At 49.2% G+C, this 26,090-nt stretch overlaps 1 protein-coding gene across 1 annotated transcript in view; it reads right to left on the bottom strand.

Moving 5' to 3' along the window:
• Window positions 1-1,370: 1,370 nt before the first annotated feature.
• The window catches only part of LOC144720741 (melanopsin-A-like), a 44,269-nt gene continuing 19,549 nt past the window's right edge, over window positions 1,371-26,090 (bottom strand). Inside the window, exons 9-10 of the mRNA XM_078597768.1 lie at window positions 9,430-9,480; window positions 1,371-6,724 (exon numbers count right to left, since the gene is read on the bottom strand). Coding sequence (XP_078453894.1) covers window positions 6,503-6,724; window positions 9,430-9,480 — 273 coding nt within the window. The 3' untranslated portion in view covers window positions 1,371-6,502. The remainder of the gene's footprint in view (window positions 6,725-9,429; window positions 9,481-26,090) is intronic.

Consider the following 26,090-nt stretch of genomic DNA (forward strand, 5'->3'; position numbering starts at 1 on the left):
CGTTTATGATTGAATACACGCCGATCGTCACACGTACGCACGTACTCACACCACCCCTAGGCTCTCCCCACACACACAGAAACCACGCGGCGTCGTTGCTCTGTGCTAAAGTTTATTACTGGCTCGCCCGAAGAAAAACCCTGCGTGACCCGGAGCAAAATACCCAGCGAGCAGTGTGCCACCTATCTCTATCCAAACCCTCGGGGAACCCTCACGCTATTCCTCACCCCTCGGACGTACACACGGTATCCCACGGACGCGATGGGAGTCGGAGGGACGAGGGTCCGAGAGGTCTCTGCCTGGCTCGAGCTGTAGCTGCACTCGCCAGCGTCCCTCGGACGCTACGAGCGGCTCGGAGTCTGATGGGGTCGCTGGCTGACTCGAGAACCCACTAACGTTTTTCCCTTTCCTCTCTTTGTCTCCCCCGAATCCCAAAATCCAGGGTCACTCCGGCACGCCTTCTCCTGTCGTCTGCGCGCACGCCCTCCTCCTCGTACTCCGGAGTTGCTCGCTGCTGCCCAGCCCTCTCTTTTTTACTTTGTGAGTTTGGGAACTTCCCTCCCACCTGCTCTTGCGCATTGCCGTTTTTTAGCTTTAGCCATCTCGCTAGGTGTTTTGCTCTCCCCACGGCCCTATTCCCCTGTGTTCGTGTGGGGGGTGCGAGGGGATAGCAGCGCTGGCAGAGTTGCTCCTCTGCTATGGCACCACAGTAGTACGTACATCACCCCATGATACAGTTTTCGAGATTAAGGGTGGTAAGTACGGTACAGTAAATACAGTAACTTTGGTCTATGTGTATGTTTATGTATGCCAATTTCATATAGTAAACTTTCACCTGGTTGCATACAACATCGCGAGTGGAATATTTTGTTTCGCTTGTTGATGTGTTAAAAGTAATAACAAAACACTGGAGCTGTTTTATGCAACTGGCTTCTCCCCCACGATGTTGCAGTAAATGACTTTTCTCGTCGGATACATTTTAATGATCGGTTCCTCTCCAGGCATTTTTCCAACGTGGTTGGTATCCGTTAATTTGAGTGTCCCATCATTGCAGGCAACAAAAGCCCCGGAACATGAACAGAGCGCGAGAAGAAAAGAGTTTGATATTTTATGTTCTACCTACATCGGCGACCGGGTTGAAGACCATTGACTTCCTGCAGGAGAGAACCAGAAGCACCACTGGAGTATGGAGTGAAATGCTCCAACCGAGTGGAGCGAAGTTCTGTCAATACAAAAATCCGCTTGCTTACTGCCCTCTACAGGCATCGTTGCACTGCAATCCGCAACGTGAAGGGAAGTGTGCGTGTGTGCGAGTGGCCGTGCGCGCAGCTTTGTGTGTGAAGGTAGAGGCTGTGTCCACAGTGTCAATGTAGTTCTTTTATTTGTATACAACACAACAAACAACCGTGTATAGTCGTATCGTATTCAATCTATCTGATTGTCCCACTCCACGGTTTAAGTTTAAAATGTGTTTTGTTCATACAACGAAATGAGCTAAGAGTGAAGAATATATGACAGCGATATTAACATTTTAATTGCAGAATGTTCCATTGTACACAAATAAATCGGACATTGTGACTCGTGTTTGGCTAAGGGTTCGCTAAACATAGTATAACACATTCTAAATATACAGATACAGATTTAAGTTTAGTTTTTTTTATCACGGGAGAAAAATATTGTACTTAAAAATCGGAGCATCGACAATCCACAATTCAAACTCTTTGTTCGCGATCCCTGACAGTCACTTTTAAGGTCACCCTATCGGATTCACAAGCAGCGTGATTTATAATAATTATAAACTCGGGTTTGTGCATAAGCACTTATTAGAACGCACACATTGTAGATTACACACTAGAGATGTAACGATCCACGAATCCGTTGATTCATATTTAGTAAGCACACAATATGTGCATCGGATTGTGTGTGTGAGATTCATTGCTCTTGATTCAGACGTATTGTGTGTAATGGGTCCACATGACTGTCATCAGTGACAACAGCATTCTCGACAAAGTTCAAATAATAATAGAGTCTTGAAACACATTCCCCCAATTCTACAACTCATCGAATCGTTACACCTCTATTAGGTGTGTAGTCGGTATTGCCACTTTAAACATGCGTTACAGAAATGGTCTCGTATCCATTTGGTTAGCTTGCAAGCGCAGTAAATTATTCACTTCAAATCAAGTTGTATCCATTTCCGTATTAGAGTGTAAATAGTTTAATGTGCAAATATCTTAAATAACTGCTCTGTATACCTATTTTCATTATTTGAAAACAGTGCAAAATGCCCAATCACAAAAGTCTTCGCGTGGCCAGATATACAGCCAGTCATTCTACTACGCATCACTGACGAGCTATTTATATTTGTATAATTAAAGCAAAACTTCAGTTAATTTAGCAATGACCAGGGGGTATTTTGTATACCACCTATTATTATGATTGCCATTTTTGTTATTACATCAGAGGAACTCTTAAAGGACTGGCCATCTGGTTTTATTAGTTTGCTTGCTGTTCTTTCTTTTATTTTTGGATACATATTTAACGTATTCTAAAACATAGCGCGCACTCAGACATACACAACTCAGTGAACATATTCGTGCAATAGTCTCTTCAAATTGTCTTTCATTTGACCGTGCACACAACCCGTAGTCCAGGAAACAAAACTCTCTCTCTGTCACACACACATACACATCCCCCAATCAATAAACATGAGTGTGCTTGGCTGTATTCGTGAGGCAGTCCGTAAAGGACCTTAATTGGAGCTTGCGAACATGACCTGACCTCGCAAGACCTGCCCCAGGCGGGCAGGCGGGAAGGTTTTGCACAGATAACTCAACACCACTTCCGTCTCATTTACCGTCTCCTTCTCATTATAAACTGCTAAGACGCAAGGATACCATCTGCTCAATACGCGCGCGAGCGCGCACACACGTGCACGCGTACGCACACGTGCAATGCGCACCCAGGGGAAACTATAGAGGGGGGGGGAGGTGAAGCATTTTTAGCCAATTCAATTAAAATGCCTAATTCAATGTAATTAGCATAACGAGCTCAATGGGGCGCATTGCACATTATTATTTTTATCCAATTATCATCCATGTTTGACAGGAAATAATCTAGGATGAGTGAGCATCTTAACAGAATGTGCCAGTCCTCGATCGACGTTTCTAAGATACCGCAGTAAATATGCTCTGATCTCGTGAGGTACAACCACTTGCAACTACGCATCATTGCAGTTCCTTTGCAATTTAATCCCCAGTATTCCTTGCGAGAGACAAGTCACGTCAATGGACTCTAATCTCATTTGATAAGCCTACGTTAATCTCACGATGTCTTATTTACCCAACAACTGTTTGACATCATGGCCACATTGGGACACTTGCCAGGGCTCATATCTCACTCCACAAAAATAGACACGAGAAATATAAAATTCAACGATTCGTTGTCATTGAGGCAACAACTAAAAAGCAAGCGTGTGGGTGTGCATATAGAAAGAGCTACTTTGTGTCCAATCTACAACCGTTCCAATGAAGGTGGTTAATGAAAATCGGCACGCACAATGATGGGGGCTGTCATAATTGAATGCCGTGTATATCAAGCTCGTGGGTCTTACTCTGGGCCCACTGCATGCCCGCGTCTATTTTGGGGGGACCCTACCGTGCGCGCACAGAAAAGCGTCCAGAGCAAGCGGGGGGGTGACTTCACTGACAGACGACACTCAAGGCCTGCACACGTGCGCAATTATTTCAAGCTGTGACACCGGCGGTGTGGGGCAGTTTGACCTACTGTCCGTAGGGAATGCTCACACTTGTAGGAAAGATAGTATTGATAATACTATAAAAAATGATAAATACATTTGAAAAAAATCATTCGGTTACCATTAGCTTCTACCATTCGTAATATTTTAGACAAGTTTTACTTTCGTTGAGCCTCTTCAGCAACATGTAGCTAGTTGAAACTATATAAACTATTTAAAAGACAAGTTTACTCCCTGTGACTCCCATACTTGTGGACTGGTTTTTGAATGCCTTCCTGGAAAGTTTGCTGATGCAAAGATTCCTCTTGTTCTAAAAACCCACTCGAGCAGCATTTTGATAATTTCATAGTGCACGGCAACACTGCTAATCGTTGTTCTACAAGTCCATATCACTGGCATATGAGGTCACCAAAATGCTGCAGGGTAAATAAAATAAGCTGTCATTGCATTATACTTTTGTACTTGCGTTTAGTTCGCAGGGGGGCATATAGTAATAGCCATGGTGTTGTGCACGTAATTTATCTGGGACGTGCGATATTGGCAGGTAAATAGTGAGCTCCACTTTGCGTTTTCTAATTGCAGGTGGCACATGGATAACGCTTGTGCCTCAAGCAAGAAAACCTTCGTTTCAATCCCTGACTTGAGTGCCTATCTGTGTGGAGTTCTGCCCCTCGGGTCGCCACGTTCATAGCACAGCACGTTAACCGCGACACTACCGCTGCCCACTCAGTAATGTATACACCCCAGCTCCTCCGATTATCATGGTGGGCTACGTCCGGTGCAAAAGAAGTTCAACATAAGTACACAGGGTGGCATAAATGTTTAGAGAACTAGGACATGAATATGTATGTAATGATTAAAACCCTGACTACTCCACGTTTATGTCATGAAATGTCAGGATTTATGGTAATTTTCTTTAACATTATTTTGTCTCCTTTTATCAACTTGTTTATTAGTTTCTCTTTTTGCCTCCCACAATTTGGTTCACTCCATTTGTAAGCATTGAAAGTTTGTGTATGATCTGCATGAACTTTAAATGGTATATTACAACGCATGCGATTCAGTGCACTTACATTCAGTAAAATAATATATTGTTTTATCCACGAATGGATGTATCCATGCATTGGCGCGTTCCATTGTACTGAATAAGCACAGATTTGTGTTTTGTTTGACATGCCATTCTTACGTTTTCATGTTTAACTCAGGAAAACATCACCAAGTCTCAGGCCGATTTCGTCAGGAGGGTCCTGCTTTGGATGTTTGGCCAATTCCTCTTTGATACATTTTGCAAGCGGACAAAAGATTAAAGTAGCTGGAGAAAACAAATGCATATCAGGGGATATAATACTTAAACATCGGCATAAAATATAGCCTGCGCTGGAAGCAACTTGCTGTGATGCTTCCTCTAGGCCTCTCATTGCATTGCAGGTGGTGGCAGGCAACTGGTTCCATCTCTGCAATTCAATAACCCCATCTCTGGAGGCCCATCACCATCGGACTCCACCAATAATTAATCGTACGTTGCACTGCACTATTAAACCAGACAGATAGGTATTTTAAATAAGGTTAATTCTCATGGATACAATGATTACTAGGTGATCGACAGCAAACTGAGAGAAAGATGATCCTATTCGAAGCATTCTTAAAGGCAGTAAATTGTCTTCTCTCTCGGTGTCTGATTTTATTGAGATTTAGAATGCAGGTGCCATGTCAGGCACGTGGGAGATCAGTGCAGTTGGGGAGCAAGTACAGTAAACCCTCGCTATGCACGAGCTTTGGTTTCGCGAGTTTCGCATATTCGCGAGTTACTAAATGTTTATTAATTCCCTATTCGTGACCCGCCGGTCTCGAGACTTCGCGAGTGTTCGTAGTGCCTACAGACCAACGACACCGGAATGTTGTAACATTTGAAACTGCCTGCGAAGATTAGGCACGCCCCATCGGCTGCCCCGCCTTGTCATTAAGTCTTGCAGTAATCCTACTCTCAACTCGCTATTGTCCATTTTTACTTTATACAGGCTTGTTAATTGCCATTAATAATGGTTCCCAAGCGTCCAATGAAAGAGGAAAGTGTGTCTGCTGAAAAAAGGCAGATGAAAGTGATGAGTTTGAGTGAAAAGGTAAAAGTGTGAGGCTTGATGCTGATGAGAGTGCATCCGCGGCAGGCTGACGTTTGGTATAAATGAGTCGACCGTGAGGTCCATTATTAAAAAGAAAGTGAACGCAATCATGGAAAGTGTTGCGGGCTAACGCTCCCCAGAGTGTGGAAAATTATAACTGTGCGTCGTTATCAAATGCCTGCATCTCTTGAGGAGTTTCTGCATTCGCAAATTCTGCATTCACGAGCGTTTTCAAGAACGTAACCCTCGCGGATAGAGAGGATTTACTGTAGTCGTACGGCCCAATGGTCGTGTAATCAACGGTCCCATACGGGCTACTGAGGTGGCACAGCATGTGACTTGCCCCGTCCACATGGCCATGTGGCATGTTAACTACGTTGGGCCCGATTCATGGACTGGCTGTCAATTTTCAGCCGATATTTGGTGAAAACTTGGTAAGATATCCATCACGGAAAACGGACAAATCACCCTTGCAATGTGATGTGTTTTGACTATTTAATTAATTATGTGAATTTGGCTCTTTGTGACCACTTCAATCCCTCTGGTGTGTTCACGGTGTGTATTAGATGGTTTGCATTAATGCGATGGCGACAACAAAATGCGAGAAAATCATTACAATCGCATCTCAGTTTCTGTTGGTGTTCTCACACACCACGGAGATGCTGGGCACCACCACCCTGTGCCCCTGACTGGGTGTCAGATCGTCCATCTGAATACGCTCATCACCACTGCTGTGGCCTGTCTTGCCGGACAGAAGATTGGCCCCGCCTTCCTCCTCTCCGCCTTCAAAAGCCGCGTTCGTGTACGGGATCGGGCGCAGGATTCCCTGTGGCGACTTCTCTCGACCCTGTGGGCACACGGGGCCAGAGGGCGGAGGGAGGATGCACATATCAGTCAAGTGACCTGCAAATAACCATGTGTATGCTTCAAGCATCATGTTTTTGTCCTGTTTCTTGTGGTAACGTTCTTACCCGCCACTACTTAACATCTGTGAAAAAGAGCTTTATAGCTCATCAGATCCTCCAGTATAAATAAATATTCTAATTCTGATATTAGCCGGGTGCAGAAACAATGCACTTAGTGAAAGTGGCTTCATATAGTGGACGTTGTATTGATTGTAGTGGATATTGAAAAGATTCACGGATACCACCAAGTCAGTTGGTATTCTACAGTTTATGGAGGGTACCCACCAAGTAAAATCTGCGAAGAATTAGAAAAGCGCCAGTGTGCTGTACGTTTGGAACATTTGTTCTCGCGCGCTCTCATGAATTGAGTCTATTACGAATGCATGCTGCCCTGTATTTATTTTTTATGACTTACAGATCATCAATACGTTATTGGTGAGTTATTTTTCAAGTTTCATTTTACAAATAACACATCTGAAAACTGCCCGAATTAAACTGGAAAGGCAATAACGATATGAGTTAAGTACTTTCCCTACCAATAAAACACAATTATTATCGATATGCTTGTGCCAGGTAAATAACAATAATAATAATAATGTAGACAATATTATAGACAGACAGTATAGGATTATGTTTGGACCTCTAATGGTATCCATATTCTTAGGTTTTTTTCGGTAAAGTCACGTAGGTAAAACATTAAAATTAATGAAAGTAAAATAATGAAAATCACGACGTTTCGGAGGCAACACAAGTCTCCGTCATCAGGTGGGACCGTCACAGCCAGATTTGCTGCATCAAGTGAGGCAATGATTCAAGATGTAATCTCTTAAATGCAAGATGTAATCCCTTAAAAGCAACTTGCTTTTAAGGGATTACATCTTGAATCATTGCCTCACTTGATGCAGCAAATCTGGCTGTGACGGTCCCACCTGATGACGGAGACTTGTGTTGCCTCCGAAACGTCGTGATTTTCATTTTATTTTACTTTCATTAATTTTAATGTTTTACCTACGTGACTTTACCGAAAAAAACCTAAGAATATGAATCCTTGCAGTCACGAAAGCTTCAAATCTGGTATCCATATCTTTGGTAAAATGGAAACATTATATTTGAAATTGATGCTTCAGATCTGGCAGATGTGAAATATGCTACTACATTCATGTAGAGACAGTTTATTGCTTTCATACGTGACTTCAATATAGAGGTAAAAATACCACCTCCCATGAGTCCCATCATACACACACATATTGACAAAGCAAAAGTGCAACAAGCAAACACTCCGAAAACATAAGCGCTCTTCCCTCTGGTTTTGATACTCGGGTTCAGTCAATTCTGTTTAACACCTCGACTTGGCACAGAAGGACACAATTTTGAAGATGAACATTTAAGGCAGTCTAAAATAATGTTGTGCAGGGAGAGTATGGTAATACAAAAATACAAATGCACTCTAAAGAGCCTCGCAAAAGACTAATGAATTAATATATTTATAATTGATTCAGTTCTTTATCCACAATAAGGAAACATGTGAGGAGGCAACAAAAGACATTATAAGATGATTTAAGAGAACAGGTTAAACTCACTGCCTCATTATGAAAGCACAAGAAGGAGGAGGCGAATGCTTTGGACGATAACTGCGCAAAAGAATGAGTGACATAATTTGAGGACAGCACTTCACAGCTAAATGCCTTGAAAATGCCACGGAACTATTTTTCCAAGCTGACACCGATAGTTTTAAATTTACACATTAATCCTTTCCGATTCCGAACGTGGACTTTATCAGTACCAAGACTCCCACACGGCCATGCGGGAGGGTGTGTGGCATAGTTTGGTGCCAGGTATCATAGAGTGCGGTCGTGTTTCTACAGTTCTCTGCGGTGAGTACAATGTCTTTAAAAATTACGGCGCTACACCTCTCTAAATAGATTTAACGTGAACCGTTTGCGCGTTCTGAGATTCATCGGTAAACGGGACCCACCATGCAACTTTCAGACGTCTTGGATCGGGTTAACTCATTTTCAATAGCAGACAATGATTATGTATTTTTAAAAGTAAAAACATAACTTATGAAAGGATTTACATTTGCCAACAGCTGCGATTTAGTGTTAATGGCAGTGAAATGCAATTGGGAAGTGAGCCATTTCCAGGGTACCAAAATTCCTGCTGATTTTGACACACTTGGTTACGCAGGAAAGGATAGCTTGGGTCAAAATACTTTTTGTGGAGGGGTCCTGCTAAGTTTTTACACGAGGGGGTGACGATTGGTATGTTTAATAACTAACTATTTTGCAAAAAAAATATTAGCAAATTTGGACCATGGCACTGGCTAATGGCCTACTTGGCCTACTTGTCTTTGAATGAAGTCGGGGAATCTTTAACGTAAACAGTGAAGGAGACGGTGGCGTACATTGTGGATAATACACCCACAGCATTAGCCAGTGTGCCTGCCAAGTTCGTTCAAACCGCGGGTGGACAGACGCGGAGGATATTTACGAAACTTGCCCCCCATTGTTTCAACTGCTGAGATGACAATGAACCTGCGAACCCTGGATTGCTCGCCCGGTGCCGTTAATCATTAAACAATGGCAGCATCAATACAAAAAATAAACGCGTCGTAAATGCTTATTTTAATGATGTGTTACAGTCATACCTGAGTGCTACCAGTTTCAACGAGTGAGATATTGTCGATGTCGAGCGATGTCTGCAAGGTAAAGAAGACACAATCACGTGACTTTAAGCAGTGTTGCCATCGTCCCAGCTTGTAGCCCACATCTCACTGTGTCAGACACACTGTAGTGCAGCTGTGGTGCCATGACCGCGGAGTCAATCCGCCAGCGCCGCGACTCCCCCCCTACCCCCGCCCTAAACGCACACACGCCGCATATAACCCACTTTTTACAACCAAAACAAGACCCTGCGGGGTATATGGAGGTGCGGGCTATCCCAAAAATATTTTACACGTGTGACATGTCATAACTCGTTAAATTTTTGCATGATAGGACTATCCACGATGCAACACGTACCTTTGACTAAAACACTGCTGAATAAACCACTAACACTCAAATTGCACATGTTATCACGTTTTAAATGATTCGAATTGTTTGTACAATGAAACGACAATGTTTGAAGTGGGCGCACTTTGTTTACCGTAATACTTTCAGTGGCTGTAGGGGGGTGCGAAAGTGTCAGCTGAGGCTATGGATTGCACAATGGGAAGGGCCTTAACAAGCATCTACCAGACGCGGAATCATAATTGCTGAGTTCCTTAGGCTGCTGCTTTTGGCTGAGCACTATACAGTCGCGAGTCGCGACCATGAGCTTTGTTTCAAACTTCCAATGGCTTTGTTGCCAGGAGGCAATGGCGTTACCGTAGTGCCCCTATTGTCTGCTCAAGGCGCAATCTACCAGTGCTAAAACTGTACAGGGGTAACTACCGGTCATATGATGAGGTCGAATGATGGTAAGCCTAACAGTACGCTTACTTACTTATCTACCAGTTATGTGTTACTTATTTAATGGATATTTACTTTTGTTATTTATTTACTGTTTTAAGTTCACTCGTTTCCGGTTAGTTTGTTTTCTTTGTGCACTTTATGATTTGAATGTTAACAATTGATAGTGGAATGTATTACAAATGTAAACTTTGTATTAATATGATGGAATTAAGCTGCAGTAATGATGTTAAAGATATGAATGAATGCGGGGTATATGACGATGCGGACTATCTGAAATTTGTTTTACACAAAACGCTATTTTTGCTTATGCGGGCTATATGGGGGAAAATACGGTAATGTCCCGGCGGGGGATCGCTTGGCACCACGGGTTTTCATCCGAAGGGCCCCGAGGTGGGAAGTCCCGTGGTTTCCCAGTGCCAGGAGATTGGCCGATCCCTCCAGGACAAATCACATTGCGGCCCCCATAAATTAACTTAAAATTGTGTGGGCGCACCAAGGTTTACCGGGCCAGCCGCAATGAGTCACGCACGATATCAGGGATAGGGCTGGGGTAAAATATTAAGCGAGCAGGGCAGATAATGAGGGCGGGGGGATCCTAGAGCCCCTGACCAGCCCGGGATACCCTCTCAGAATAAACCGGATGAGTCAGGGATTAATGGGTACGGCACAGAGACAATGCGCCGAAAAAAATACGGAACATAATGCTTTGGGTAACGGCAGAAAACGTTTGAACTATCTATTGGCTGCAGAGAATCACGTAATGTAACCCTAGATTTTCGAAATCCTAGAGCATAAAAAGGGGGAACCCGAAACGGTTCAAGACTCTTGTGATCTCCAGCTGCTTGGCGACCTAGACCGACTCCCAGCCTCTTCGAGTCGCTCACAGCATCCGTGAGACGCCAGTGAGTGCCACCACGAGACATGCGTTAGGCAAGGTTCTCTCCCATCTCCATCCCTCCACCTCTCCCCGTGTTCGTGCGACGCCGTGAGAACAGCTACGAGGTACATAACAGGGCGCGTAAGTGTTTGGGGGAATTGGGTAGTGATAGGATAGGCTCTGCTCGCAGAATATTTCCTCCGGGCAGTGCAGGGTTTTGCGCCGTGAATAAACGTTAGCACAGAGTATCGGTGCAGTGTGATTTGTGTGTGTGTGTGTGGAGCAGCTGTGTTGGCGGACGAGCGGCGAGGGCAGAGCCGCAGCACGAGGGCTCATTAAATTAATCGCCTGCAGGTGCGCGCGTGTTCACGCTGCCGCTGTAGCATTAGTCATAGTGCGTGCGCGGGTTAGGAGATAAACCGCCCGCAGAAGCGCGCACGTTCGCGCCGCCACTATAGCGCTAGTCGTGGGACGTGCACGTATTAAAGTACAAGCGCCAGCAGGGACGCGTATTTGCGCAGCCACCCTCGCATTAGTGGTGGTGTACGTGGGCGTGTGTAAAGTAACCCCGAGCGGTGGTAAGCCAGCGCTTTAGTCATGTCTCTCCGAGAAGGCGCTAGCGCAGTAGGACCGATCACCTGATCGGCGGGGGCCCGGCGGGAGCGGAGCAATGCGGTGGAGTAGGGAGTGGAGGAGGGAGTGGAGGGGGCGGACGTCGCGCCCCACCTGCCCGGCGAGGGCGGTGGGGTGGACGCCAGCCCTCACACAGCTCCCAGTCACCATGGTCTGTTATCCTATAACACATGTCTGCCTCATGACTACGTGGCAGTGATCTTTCGCAACTTAATATGGCCTCAAAGTCCATCTAGCGTGGGGAAAGCAGTGTGGGGATGTCATCACTACTTAGGAGGTAAATATTGTCTATTTTCTGTGTGGTTCACATTATGTGCTACAAATTCCAGTGGTCTTGGTTCAATACCCATACATATATACCATCAATGGCGATCTGGCCGCTGCTGTGCCTCGTAGGGGTCGGGGTCGGGACGACCCTTCGTGACGCCGGAAGTTCGGCGGCCCGCATCAACATGAGGATGGGGGTGCCCGACGGTCGGCTGTGACCTGCTTCAGGTGTGGCCGCTTGGGCCACTTTGCAAAGGAGTGCAGGGGCCACCCTCGATTGCCGACTCTGCCTGCTGCTCCGGCTCCTGCTGCTTCTCCGACGGATCACCATCATCCCTCACAGGCGAGTCGGTACACGTCGAACACCTGGCCAAATTCGCCACCTCATGCATCTCATACCACGGGGCACGGTTGTTCAAATCGCGATTCGGGGGCTGACAGGTTGCGTTCGGGGCCACGTTGGCCTGTTTCGGTGACCCAATGGAAAAAAATTGGCACGTCCCGTGGTTGCGGCGGCTGCGAGATCCTCATCGGAACCTGGTTCCATTCATGGGGTGGATGTTTGCGTCTTAGTTGACATGGGGGCTTCCGCTACGATCATTTCGGACTTGATCTTTCACTTGTTCATCCGGTCTTTACCGCTTGTGTTGCTGCTAACGGGGGTAGCATGGGCATCATCGGTTAGGTGGATGCTCATATCGCGATCGGGAAGGTTGCCGTGTCGGGGCCAGTTCTGATCTCCAAGTCCTTGGCCATGCTTGTTGGGTACTGATTTCCTTGGGAAAATGCCTATAAAGATCTTGGTGGACCAGGGCTGCTTGGTAATGCCCTCAGGTTGTAATGTCTTATTTCTGCCCTCATCGCTGGGTTGCTCACCCCGGGGTGCCAACGTGCAGGCGCTGGTTGATGTCACGGTTGAGATCCTGCCAGGTTCCCAAATGTTGATGCCGCTGCGCTATCGAAAAGGGGGTCGCTGCAAGAGTTCGGCGGCTGGGGTGGTCCTGACCCCATCTAATGGCGCGACGTGTGGTCTGACGCTGGTCGGCGCTCAGACGATCATTCGGTCTGAACAGGCACCGTTTCTGCAGGTTCTCAACTGGGGTCCGGATGAGGTTGTTATTCCCACTGGCAATGTTTTGGCCCATGCCACCACCGCCTTTATGGAACGGGCCGAGGTGGAGCCGCACCGAGTGGTGGGGGCGACTCATACTCCTCCTATTTCAGACAATAGATGTGTAATAATCCTTCCAGAGACGGCTTCGGAATCGGTCCTTTTATTTTCCACTCCACAATACACTTGCTCACTCACTCTCCGTTGCTGGCAGACAACGGAGAGAGGACAGACCCCGCACTAAGTCCCCACCGCGCACGTGGCAACCCCAGCCCCCGTCCGCGCGTGACCCTGCTCTCGTCCGTTCCAGTCTGCTCACGATCGTTCCCCTCCACTCGCTCTTAATACCTTCGTCACGTGGTTCCCCCAGCCAATCGTACATGGACAGCTTCGACCATTCTCGATGGTTCCCTGTCAATCCCGGGACCACGCCCCTCATCCGGCTCCCCATTGGCTGGGGCCCCGAATGGCTAGGCAAATCACTCCTGATGACCTGTCGTGATGACGCATGGGCCATGGTCCCTATCTCAACCCTTATTGGCTACAAAAGCAGGACCGGCAAGCCAATCCCCACGTGAACCCTCTATGGCTGTTATTACATCACCCCCCCCCCCCCGGTGAAAAAATTTAGCCGTCTCGGCTGGGAAAAGGGTGAAGAACCAATTCCGCAACATCTTATTAAGGCACCAAGGTGCGTTTAACAATTTGAGGGTGAACCGGCGTTCCCGCGCCTAACAACATTTAAAACAGTCACCCATAATAATAATAAAATCACAACATACATTAGGGCGCCCCTGCAGCGCGGTAACGACAGGGAATCAGCGAAACGATCAAACGTTAACGAAACGGAAGAGATTTCGACCGCGTACGCGACGCGGGACCCTCTCCGCTCCTAGCGCAAGGTCGCTTTGCTTCCGGATGGACAGGAGGTGGCAGGCTCGAAGAAGAAGTCGGTTGGTGGTGCTTGGTCACGTTCAGGGCGGGCCCCGTTGGAGGGGGGGCAGCGGGGGCTTCCTCAGCCCTCAGAACCTGTTCATCTGCAGGAGGCACAACACAATCCCCCCTGGGATCAACGGGCGTGTCCAGCGGCGTAGTCGGCCCAGCAGAACCCGGCAGGTCAGCTATTGGGGATGAAGGACCGACACGCGCGTCAACATAGGGTTTAAGTCGCGAGGAATGAACATACCACCGACGTTTGCCGTATTGAACGCGGATACTTTGCGAGTTTCGAACGTCTACGAGCGTCACAGGCCCACGCCATGGCCTGTGCAGTTTAGGGGATGTGCCCGCTGGTACCTGGGGGCAGTGGAGCCACGCCAGGTCTCCCACTGACCAAGGCATGCGAGTATGCGATCGACGCGCGTACCGTTCGTTCCTTGCCTGAGCACGGGCCGTCGCACACCGGGCAGCCTCTCGCGCTTCCGTTACTCGTTCAAGCGAGTCACGCACGTGGTCAGGCAGGGAGCGGGACGGTTGTTTACTCGGCGTACCCAGTTGCACATCGATGGGTGGAACATTTTCACGGCCATACATAAAAAAAAAAACGGTGAGTATCCCGTGGACGTGTGCGGAACCATGCGGTATGCCGCCAAGACGCCTGGTATGTGCAAGTCCCAATCGGTTTGCTTTTCACTGACCGTGTGACAAAGCATAGCGGAAAGGGTACGATTGAATTGTTCCACCATACCATCTGTTTGTGGATGGTATGGGGAGGTGCGAACTTTCTTTGTACCTAGCGCGTCACAAACTTCCCTAAACAATTTAGAGCAGAAATTCCGGCCTTGATCTGTGAGCAGCCTTTCCGGTGCCCCCTTGTCCATGACATACCCGTTCAAGAAAGCGTCGGTGATGGACGCTGCCGTTTGGTCGGGCAGAGGCCAGGCCATCGGCCATCGAGAAAAATATTCCACCCCGACCAGAAGGTATTTATTGCCGCTAGCCGACGGGGGAAACGGCCCCAGAATGTCGAGAGCCACTAATTCGTTAATACGGGACACTTCAATGGAACGCAACGGTGGTACATAGCGGCTCCGAGGCGGCTTCCTTTTCGCACAGTCATGGCACGAGCGGACAAAATCATTGATGTCCGCCGTCATACCGGCCCAGAAAAAATCCTTTTGCATCGCGGCCACAGTCTTTTGGACGCCAAGGTGCATCAACTTATCAGCGTGCAGAGCACGGAGCAGGTCGTAGCGCAGCGAAGTAGGCACCACCAAGCGTGGTCGGTCAGACACCCCGTCGGTACACATTAGCAATCCCGACTTACCCCGGAACATCTGCCACTTCCAGCCCGCCAATTGCGATTTCTGTTTCCCAACCAATTTACGTAGTGGAGACAGCGAGGCATCGGCCTCCTGCTCGCGCAACCAGACCGCGTGCGGCAGCCGTAAGGTGTCATCGGTGTCCACCGACTCCTGCTGGTCCTCCTCTTTCGCTTTCGCCCCTGCGTCGTCCTCATTCGCTATCGCCCCCATAACCGGGCAGGGCGACGTGGGCGGTGTGGCGCAGCGGTGCGTGCCCGTCAGGCAAGTGCACGGAGGAACGGGCGGCAGCCTCGAGAGCGCATCAGCGTTCGCATGACGGGCTCCCTTTCGGTACGTTATATCGAAGGAAAATTCCTGTAACGATTCCAACCACCGGGCCAATTGGCCTGACGGCTGATCCAATTTGAGGGAATATTGCAAAGCCGCATGATCAGTGTGGACCAGGAATTTCCGTCCATACAGGTATGGTCGGTACAATCGAACAAAATGGACAATTGCCAAAAGTTCCCGCCTTGTCACGCAATATCGCGTTTCCGCAGGGGACAGAACCCTGCTGCCATACGCCACCACTCTCTCAACCCCATCCTTACGTTGCGACAAAACGGCCCCAATGCCGATATCACTAGCATCTGTATCAAGGATGAACGGCTGTGAAAAATCTGGGTAATCTAACGTAGGCGCCGTGGCGAGGTGGTCCCGAAGTGCCATAAAGGAACTTTCTTCCTCCGCCCCCCATTTAAACCTTTGATTTTTGCCAGTCAGAACGTGTAATGGTTTTGCCAACGTCGCAAAGTTCTTAACAAAGCGGCGATAATAGGAAGCGAATCCAATAAACCGCCGAACATCACCCACCGAAGTGGGTGTGGGCCACTCACGTACACACTTCGTTTTCAGAGGGTCAGTGGATACGCCGTTCGAACTGACAATATGACCCAGATAACGGACGGAGTGTTGCAGGAGGTGGCATTTCTTCGGTTTAAACTTAAGGTCAGCCGCCCGCATTCTTTGAAAAACTGTCTCAAGGCGTTGGAGGTGTTCCTCGAACGTGCGGCTAAAGACAATTATATCGTCTAGATATATGAGGCACGTTTCCCACTGCAGTCCCGCCAACACCAACTCCATGAGCCGCTGAAACGTGGCCGGAGCCGCGTTCAGGCCCATCGGCAACCGATTAAATTCAAAGAGGCCTTGCGGCGTGCGGAATGCCGTTTTGGGTTTTGACTCGTCATCGAGGGGAAGCTGCCAGAAGCCCGAGGACAGGTCAAGGGTGGAAAAGAATTTAGCACCCGATAAAGCATCCAATGAGTCATCCATCCTCGGTAAGGGGTACGCGTCCGCTACCGAGATTTTGTTCAACCGGCGGAAATCAACGCAAAACCTCGTACCACCATCTTTTTTCTTAACCAAAACGACGGGTGCGCCCCAAGGACTATTGGATGGCGAGATAATATCCGCCGCCAGCAATTCATCTACCGCCCCACGCACGTGTTCCCTTTCCACCGGGCTCATGCGGTGAGGGTGCATACAGACAGGTGGCGATGCACCGGTTTCAATATGGTGCGACAAAAGCGATGTGCGTCCAAGGTCCAAATCATTCCTGCTGAATACATCAGCATACTGCAGCAACAGCGAACGCAAGCCGTTCCTATGTTCATTTGACAAGGAAGAATTCTCTCCGCATAAATCCGCGATCCAGCGTTCTTGTGAACGATCATGCGGAGACCCATCAGCAGGCATCCGAGCGCGCGGCGGTTTTTCACAAGAGGCGAAATCGGTAGTGGCGTGAGCCAGCACCGATCCCTCCGGAACAACAACGCGATCAGGTCCCCCATTCAAGACCTGTATGAAAGGTGCCTGACCTGGGCGCACAATCGTTTGTGCCGCCGCCAAAGAAAAGGATTTCGATACGGAATTCGATGGGGATAATAGCACGCCTTTCGCACCCCTTCCCATTTGAAGCGGTTTTCAGTAACGTAGCGGAATGAGCATTTGCGCTCCCGATGGAACTTCCACCGTAGCCGCAACTACAGCAGTAACTGCGTTACCTGTAGGCGCCTTGGCCAGCAGAGAAGGCAGGAACGCCATCCTACGACCCCCCGGCATTTCCAAACAGTCCTGGTCGACCCGTATTCGCAACGGCATCCGGCGCAGGAAATCTGTCCCCAACAAGCATGGAACAGCTAGCGAGCGAGAAATTAACACAGGTCCTGCGGCGGTAATATTTCCGATAGCGATGCGCACATCCACCTGTCTGCAGATACCCATGCTCCCCCCATTGGCGGCAACACACGCATCATTAACCTTGCGTACTCTCGACGCAGGAATGGACAACAAATGAAAAATTACATCCGAAATGATGGTAGCCGATGCGCCAGTGTCCACCAAGATACGGACGTCAACGCCGTCGATGGTACCACGTACCGTCGACGAGCCCGACGCCGCAGCCACAATCCTGCGAGCCAATTTCTTCCACTGTGTAGCAGAGCGTGTCAATGGAGCAGGAGAAGTAAAATCGGCGTTAGGGTTGTGACACGACCTGCCGGGTGTCCGATTTGTGCCGACTCGCCCGAGGTTGTTGCAGTTCCACGGCAGGTAGAGGAGATGGATGTCCCCTTGGCGGAGAAGGCGACAGCAGAGGTCGGCAGCGGCAGTCACGGGCGAAGTGGCCCCGTCTGCCGCACTTAAAACACGCGGCCGACGTCGGCCGGTGGTCGGACGACCCGGCCCTCGCACGCGGTCGGGCCGTGTAGTCGTCCCGCTGGTCACGCAGCCGCCGGCCCGGAATCCTACGCGGGACAGCAGCAGCCAGCATGTCGTCGTCGCCCGAGTCGTCAGAGCAGTGGACAACCAGTCGCGGAGACCACCCCAGAGGCGGCCCGTCGATCTCGGGTTTCCCCGTCCACGCCGCCATCTGGTCCCACCGCTTGAGATTAAACTTGGCGTCCAGGCAGCGCGCCACCCACCGCGATGAAAGCAGTTCGTGGCCGCACACTGGTAGAGAGATGTTGAGCTCCTGAGACAACTCCAGCATGCGGGAAAGGATGAGTGGATCCAAATGCTCGGCCGTTGCGTCGGGGTAGGCGGCCATGGCCATCGCCATCAACGCCCCCCAATAGGCCAACGGCGATTCCTCCGGTGCCCGGCGACGCGACATAAATTTTCTGGTGGCCGATGTCGGCGGGTCGTAAAATTCCGCCGTCTCTGTGAACGCATCCTGCAGTGTCTTCTTCTTGGACGCTGGAATGGAGCGGAAGACTCCCATCGAGCAGCGTAGGTAGCGCTCCCAGCGCTTCATTCTCCGTCCAGTTGACGGATCTAAAAGCCGACTCGAAGCGCCACGTTAAAGCACTCCAATCGCCCCCAGCGATAAATTCTTTTATTTGTGGAAGGCGATGTCCGCGGTGGCAGGCGCGTGCCGCGGGCGTCTCCGGCCGCCGTTCCCGCTCCCCGCTCGGTACAGACAAAATCGCGTCCGGCGGCCGCGTGGTAGCAGGCACGCCCAAAATGGCGGCCGACGACTCCGGCGCAGCCGCCCCACCCAAGACGACGGCGTCCTCCCGCGTGGCAGGAGCAATGGCGGGTCCCGTTTCCATAGCAGGACCCCTTCCCGCGGCGTCCAGCTGATCGGCGATCTGGCGACCCACGGCTGGTGAGGACGCCACCGCGGTCACCAGGCTTAGCAGAATTGCGCGCAAAGACTCAATCTGCTCCGCCATCAGCCGCCATTCGTCTCTCGGTCCTGCGGCGGTCGCATCTTCCCGCGGTCGACGCTGAGAGGCGTCGAGGCGAGCGTCGTCAGTCGGCGGCACCAGGGCTGTAGCTCCCAACAGCTCATCTTCCTCCGTCTCGGCCTCTTCCTCCGACAGAGGCACGGGCAGGTTCTTTTTTCTGAGGTGTTTAGACATCTTGACGATCGTCCAAACAGTCGCAGAATTACTTCTGACACCAGTGTAATAATCCTTCCAGAGACGGCTTCGGAATCGGTCCTTTTATTTTCCACTCCACAATACACTTGCTCACTCACTCTCCGTTGCTGGCAGACAACGGAGAGAGGACAGACCCCGCACTAAGTCCCCACCGCGCACGTGGCAACCCCAGCCCCCGTCCGCGCGTGACCCTGCTCTCGTCCGTTCCAGTCTGCTCACGATCGTTCCCCTCCACTCGCTCTTAATACCTTCATCACGTGGTTCCCCCAGCCAATCGTACATGGACAGCTTCGACCATTCTCGATGGTTCCCTGTCAATCCCGGGACCACGCCCCTCATCCGGCTCCCCATTGGCTGGGGCCCCGAATGGCTAGGCCAATCACTCCTGATGACCTGTCGTGATGACGCATGGGCCATGGTCCCTATCTCAACCCTTATTGGCTACAAGCAGGACCGGCAAGCCAATCCCCACGTGAACCCTCTATGGCTGTTATTAAAGATGGATTACGGAGTTGTGTCGTGAGAATTCCGCATTGTCGCCCAAACAACGGAATGGGTTGCGCGCGATTTTCTGCGTAATTTTTCTGACGTCTTTAGCAAGGACGATTTCGACTTGAGGCGCACATCACTTTTGTCTCACCACATTAACACGGGCGGAGCCAGCCCTATTCGCCAAAACTCACACCGGTTGAGCCCAGGGGAGAAGGAGCGTGTTCAGAGTGCTGTCAGAGACATGCTGGCTGCAGATATCATTTCAGCATCTAATAGTCCTTGGGGCGTGCCAGTTGTGCTGGTAAAGAAAAAAGATGGGAACCTCAGGTTTTGTGTGGATTTTCGTAAATTAACTAAGGTTTCAGTGGCCGATGCGTATCGACTGACGCATATGGATAACTCCCTTGATCCGTTGTCCAGGGCGCGGTACTTTTCCACTCTCGATTTGTCGTCCGGATTTTGGCAATTGCCGCTGGATGACTCATCGAAGCCGAAAACCGCTTTCCGCACGTCTCAGGGACTCTTCCAATTTAACTGCCTTCTTATGGGGTTAAATTCGGCTCCGGCTACCTTACAACGTTTGATGGAGCTCGTGTTGGCTGGCTTGCAGTGGGATACATGCCTTATTTATTTAGACGATGTGATTGTGTTTAGTTGTACGTTCGATGAACACCTCCTACGCCTGCACTCCTATTTGAGAGAATGCGCTCTGCCAACCTCAAGTTTAAACCTAAAAAATGTCATCTGCTGCAGAATTTGGTGCGTTGTTTGGGCCACGTGGTGTGTTCCGATGGTGTCGCCACGGATCCGACGAAAACTGCTTGTGTCCATGACTGGCCTACTCCTACGTGTGAGGGTGATGTTCGCAGTTTCGTCTGCTTCACGTTGTATTACTGTTGATTCGTGCCAAATTTCGCTACGTTCGCTAAGCCCTTGCACGCGCTGACTGTCAAAAATCAGAGATTCAAATTGGGTCCTGAGGAGGAAGCGCCGTTCATAGCACTTTGTGCTCGCTTGTCCAACGCGCTGACGCTCCAATATCCCAATTTTTCATTGCCGTTTATCGTCGACACCGATGCCAGCGATACGGGTATAGGCACCGTTTTATCTTACTCAAAAGACGGTGTGGAGAAGGTGGCCGCAGAAACTCGCTATTGCGTCACCTAGAGGGAACTGTTGGCCATTGTCTATTTTGTGCGGCTGTATAGGCCTTACCTTTACAGCAGAAAGTGTATTGTCACGCTGATCACGCGGCTCTCCAATACTCTAGATTTGAAGCTTTCGTGACTGCAAGGATTCATATTCTTAGGTTTTTTCGGTAAAGTCACGTAGGTAAAAAAATTTAAATTAGTAAAAATAAAATAAAAATCACGACGTTTCGGAGGCAACACAAGCCTCCGTCTTCAGGTGGATCCATCACAGCACGATAGCTGTATCACGTGAGAGAAATTCCAAGAACACATGTCCCCTTCCGATTGGAACCACGTTGACAACATGACTTCTGCTTCTGCTGATTCAATGTCAGCCAAAAGCAAAGCTAACCTGATTTCTAAATTCAACCTCCTATCTAAGAAGACACCAGAGCCACATATCACAAAGCTGGATAACAACAAGACCGTTATTAATCAGAGTAACATCCCAATTTCTGACAATCTGAAAACGGTACTAGCCAGAGGACTAAATTTCGCTGTCACCCCTAAATATATACCAGTAGAGGATGTGATTTCTCAGATTGATATAGCCCTCAGAGGCATTGGACACATCCATGTGGATGTAACAAGAGCTGAAATAGCCACTATTCTTAAGAATGCTAAGAAACCCACTAGTAACATTAGCAAAAACGAACGCTCTGAACTCGCGGACCTAAAAAAGAGAGATGATATTGTCATCCTCTCGGCAGACAAGGGCAATGCTACGGTCATCATGGATAAAGATTCATACAACAACAAAATCCTGGACCTACTTAATGATGGGAGTTACTCCAAAATTAAAAACGATCCTATTAACAGCCTAACGACAAAAACTACAAAATCATCACGAGTTCGACTTCCCTAATCGAACCAACCAAACGTCCCTCTCTAAAACCATCGGCTGCAAGACCTCCCAGACTCTATGGTCTTCACAAGATCCATAAAGAAGGCACCCCGCTACGACCCGTCGTGTCGACGATCAACTCTCCTACGTACAAACTGGCCCGGTTTCTATCAGATATTCTGCTTCCCTTCACAGGCAAGACCTCTTCGGCAGTACTCAATTCAACCCAATTAGTCTCTATGGTCAAGGACATGGTATTATCTCCTGATGATATCCTCGTCAGTTTTGATGAAGTATCTCTGTTTACCAAGGTCCCAGTACCTGACACCCTAACAATAATTGAGGACTTGGTCCAACATGGATTGAATTCGGATGTACCTGCGCTGGTTAGGCATTGCCTCACCAACACTTATTTTACCTGGAATGGCACCTTATACAAACAGAATGAGGGTACCCCTATGGGGTCCCCCTTGTCACCAGTGATAGCCAACATGTTCATGGAAAAGTTTCAATCAGACGCCATCCAGACATCCACCCTGCGTCCTTCCCTGTGGAAGAGGTATGTGGATGACCTTTCGTCATTTGGCCACATGGCCTCCCAGCATTGAACCACTTCTTGGACCACATCAATTCCAGACACCCATCCATCAGATTCACCATGGAAGTGGAGAAAGATGGTAAACTACCATTTTTAGATATTCTGTTTGAGAGGAGACCTGACGGATCCTTGGGACATTTTGTCTACAGGAAAGCCACCCACACAGATTCCTACTTGAAACCCGATTCCCACCACCACCCATCTCAAAAGAAGTATCTCATCAAAACGCTATACCACAGAGCTCATGGCATTTCTGACCAACACCACCTGGCCAGTGAATTAAGACATGTACATCGGGCCCTCAGGATGAACGGATACTCTGACCGCACCATCCGCCAAGCTGTTTCTCCCACCATACAGAAACAGCCACATGAAACTCCGATCAAAACTATCACGTTACCATACATAGCAGGCGTGACCAAAAAGATCTCCAAAATTCTAAACAAACATAAGATTCAAGTCCGATTCAGTACAGTACATAAAATCCGTGATCTAATTCCATCTGCGAAAGATGTCATTCCTGACTTACAATACCCTGGAGTCTACAAACTGAGTTGCAGTTGTGGTGATTGCTACATTGGAGAAACGAAACGTCATATCTCTGATCGTGTCCGCGAGCACAAGTCAGATCTGAAACACGGCAAAACTGATTCTTCCGCCGTTGCCGATCATTGCTACAACGCTGTGGGCTCTCATGAAATTGTCTTTTCCGAGACTAAGGTGCTCTGCAAGCCTCCTGGCTACCATCAAAGGTTAGTACACGAGGCCATCCAAATATATAAACACAGACATAATTTCAACCGTGATGATGGGTACAAACTTGGTAATCATTGGAAAGATGTTATTAACCATGCAAAAAAGATTTAACTACACATATTTGGAGCATTCCTGGCAGCGATTTCAGCTGCACCACCCCTACATAATAATAGGCTCAGTCAACCATTCTACACAACAAAGACTCATTTCCTGACAGCGATTTAAGCCGCACCATTTCTACATAATAATAGGCTCAGTCAACCATTCTACACAAAAAAGACAAATTTCCTGGCAGCGATTTCAGCCGCATCATCTCTACATAACAAAAAGGCTCAGTCCCTTTTACACGCACCTTTACATCATCCGCACCTAGTTTACATAACAAAGGCTCATTACTAACAGCGTGCTTCAGCCGCACCGAACCTCACAAAAATAAAATTCAGGGACTACCTTGGCTCCTCCCATCCTCAACCAGTATATATACAATTACTGTGTTCTTGGAATTTCTCTCACTTGATACAGCTATCGTGCTGTGACGGTTCCACCTGAAGACGGAGGCTTGTGTTGCCTCCGAAACGTCGTGATTTTTATTTTATTTAACTTTTATTTATTTTAATTTTTTACCTACGTGTCTACAATACTCGTTGAAGGTTGAGCAGCCAGCCGGCCAGCTGTCTCGTTGACTCGAAATATTACAGGAGTTCTCGTTCGATGTCGTTTATCGTAAGGGTTCCAGGCATTGTAACGCCGATGCACTGTCTCGACTGCCGCCGGTGACTCGTTGCGCATGTTCCTCTGGGACAAGTCGTTGCTCTCCTGTCACTTCGCTGCCGCATACTGTCATGTCCGCGGTGAGCGAGTCTCCCTTGCATGGGGCGGATGTGCCGGCTGGCGATGTATTGCAGTTGCCGCACTCCATATGGATGCGCAAGCAGCTGTTGGATGACTCCATAGGGGCTCTGCGGCGTCAGGTGGAACAGACACGTGAGGGTTCTGTGTCAGTGGAAGATGGTCGATTGGCTTTTCAGGAGGGCCTTTTGATGTGGAGGGATGATATAGTGGACCGTTGGCGCATTGTAGTTCCCGTTGCTCTCCGTGACAGGATGGTTCGTGTGTTGTACGGTGAAAAGTTGTTGCACCTTGGTGTTCAAAAATCCTTGCTAATATTGCAACGGGATTATTATTGGCCTGGTATGACAGCCAATGCCTCTAAACTTATTCGCTTCTGTCATGAGTGTGCTCGGCGGAAGCCGCCGTGCCTCAAATGCCATCCATCGCTGCAATCTATTTCTGGTACGCGCATCAATGAGTGGGTGGCTCTCGATGTCCTGGGGCCCTTCCCGATCACTCCCAGGGGTAACAAATATATTTTGGTGGGTGTGGAATATTTTTCCCGGTGGCCGATGGCTTGGCCCTTACCTAACCAATCCGCATCCTCCATCGCTGATGCATTTTTCAATGGCTATGTCATGGACAAAGGTGCCCCGGAGCCATTGCTTACGGACCAGGGCCGGAATTTCTCTTCCAAGTTGCTACGCGATGTTTGCGATGCTTTGGGCACCAAAAAGATTAGGACATCGCCATATCACTCTCAGGCTGATGGGATGGTCGAGTGTCTAAATCGGGCTTTGACAGCTATGCTCTGCCAGACTGTGGATGCCAAACAGGCCGATTGGGATTTGCACGTGCCTAGCATGCTCGCCGCTTTTAGGATGGCTCCGCACGCTTCGACGGGATTTTCTCCATTTTTCCTCATGTACGGAAGAGAAAATGTGCCGCCTATTGATGCTCAATTGAGATCGCCTGTTGGGGGCGCTAAACTGACCCTGCCTGACCATGTGCGGGACTCCCTGCGCCGGATATCCGAGGTGCGGGAGGCAGCTCAAGTTAACACCACAAAAACGCAGGCACGCAATGAGCGCTGTGCGTGCAAGTCCGGCCACGACTTGCCCTCAGGTGCCTGTTGGCACCTCTCCCAAACTGCACAAGCCGTAGCATGGGCCGGTTTGAAGTGGTTGAGGTTAAGCGCCCTCAGTGTGTACGTATTCGGGCGGGTCGGCGTAGTTGTATCATTCATCCATCACGGCTGAAATCCTTCGTTCCTCCACGTGTTGCTTTGTCATCTCCACATATTGGGTTGCCGGGGTCTGGCGTGTCCATTGAGCCAGAGGGGGTGCGGTTGCACGTTGATCCTCCGAAAATTTCTGTTTTGCTGTCCACAGCATCCGAACCCTTGACTGCCGTCGCGGACGATGGCCTTGCCCGGTCCGGCTCTGTTACATCGGACCCCTCCGCTCTTCCACCGACCGCTCCACTTCCAGCTGCGCTGATCGATGCGGAACGGGATACAGCTACCATGGAGGGCCCGGCATAGCAGACCCGTTCTAAAACGCCTCGATTTTGCTGATGTTCTGGTTTTATCTTCACTTTGGTTACTCGCCTTTTAATGCCGGCTTGTACAGTTCATGTTGCTTTTATGTCTGTTACACACCCTTGCTGTTGCTGCGAGGTCTTTAATTGCGTCTCTCCATTACTCGTCCAAATTCATTCTTAGCCGGGATGGCTAGTTTTTTCATCACGGGGGGGGGGGGGGGGTGATGTAATGAGAGAGCGCTACCTGGGGGGTTACAGAGGACATCTGCATGGCCACCGCTGGGTAACTGTTATCCAATCTGGAGTAGGGATTCGAACGAGGCCAAAGGTAATGGGCGGAGCTACGGGGAATATACGGGAACCATCCAGAAGGTTCCACAAGAGGGCGTTGCGGTAGTCGGAGCTTACCTCCGCCAGGAGGCATATAAGCAGAGGCAGGAGAGGACTCGAGGTCGGTGTGGGAAGCCTCGGGTCCAGCCTGCATCGCCGCTCTACCTCTTCTCGCCAACGACCACGTGGAGAACC

This window comes from Lampetra planeri, chromosome 9, assembly GCF_965212315.1.
Source record: "Lampetra planeri chromosome 9, kcLamPlan1.2.h2, whole genome shotgun sequence".
NCBI classification, from domain to species: Eukaryota; Metazoa; Chordata; class Hyperoartia; order Petromyzontiformes; family Petromyzontidae; genus Lampetra; species Lampetra planeri.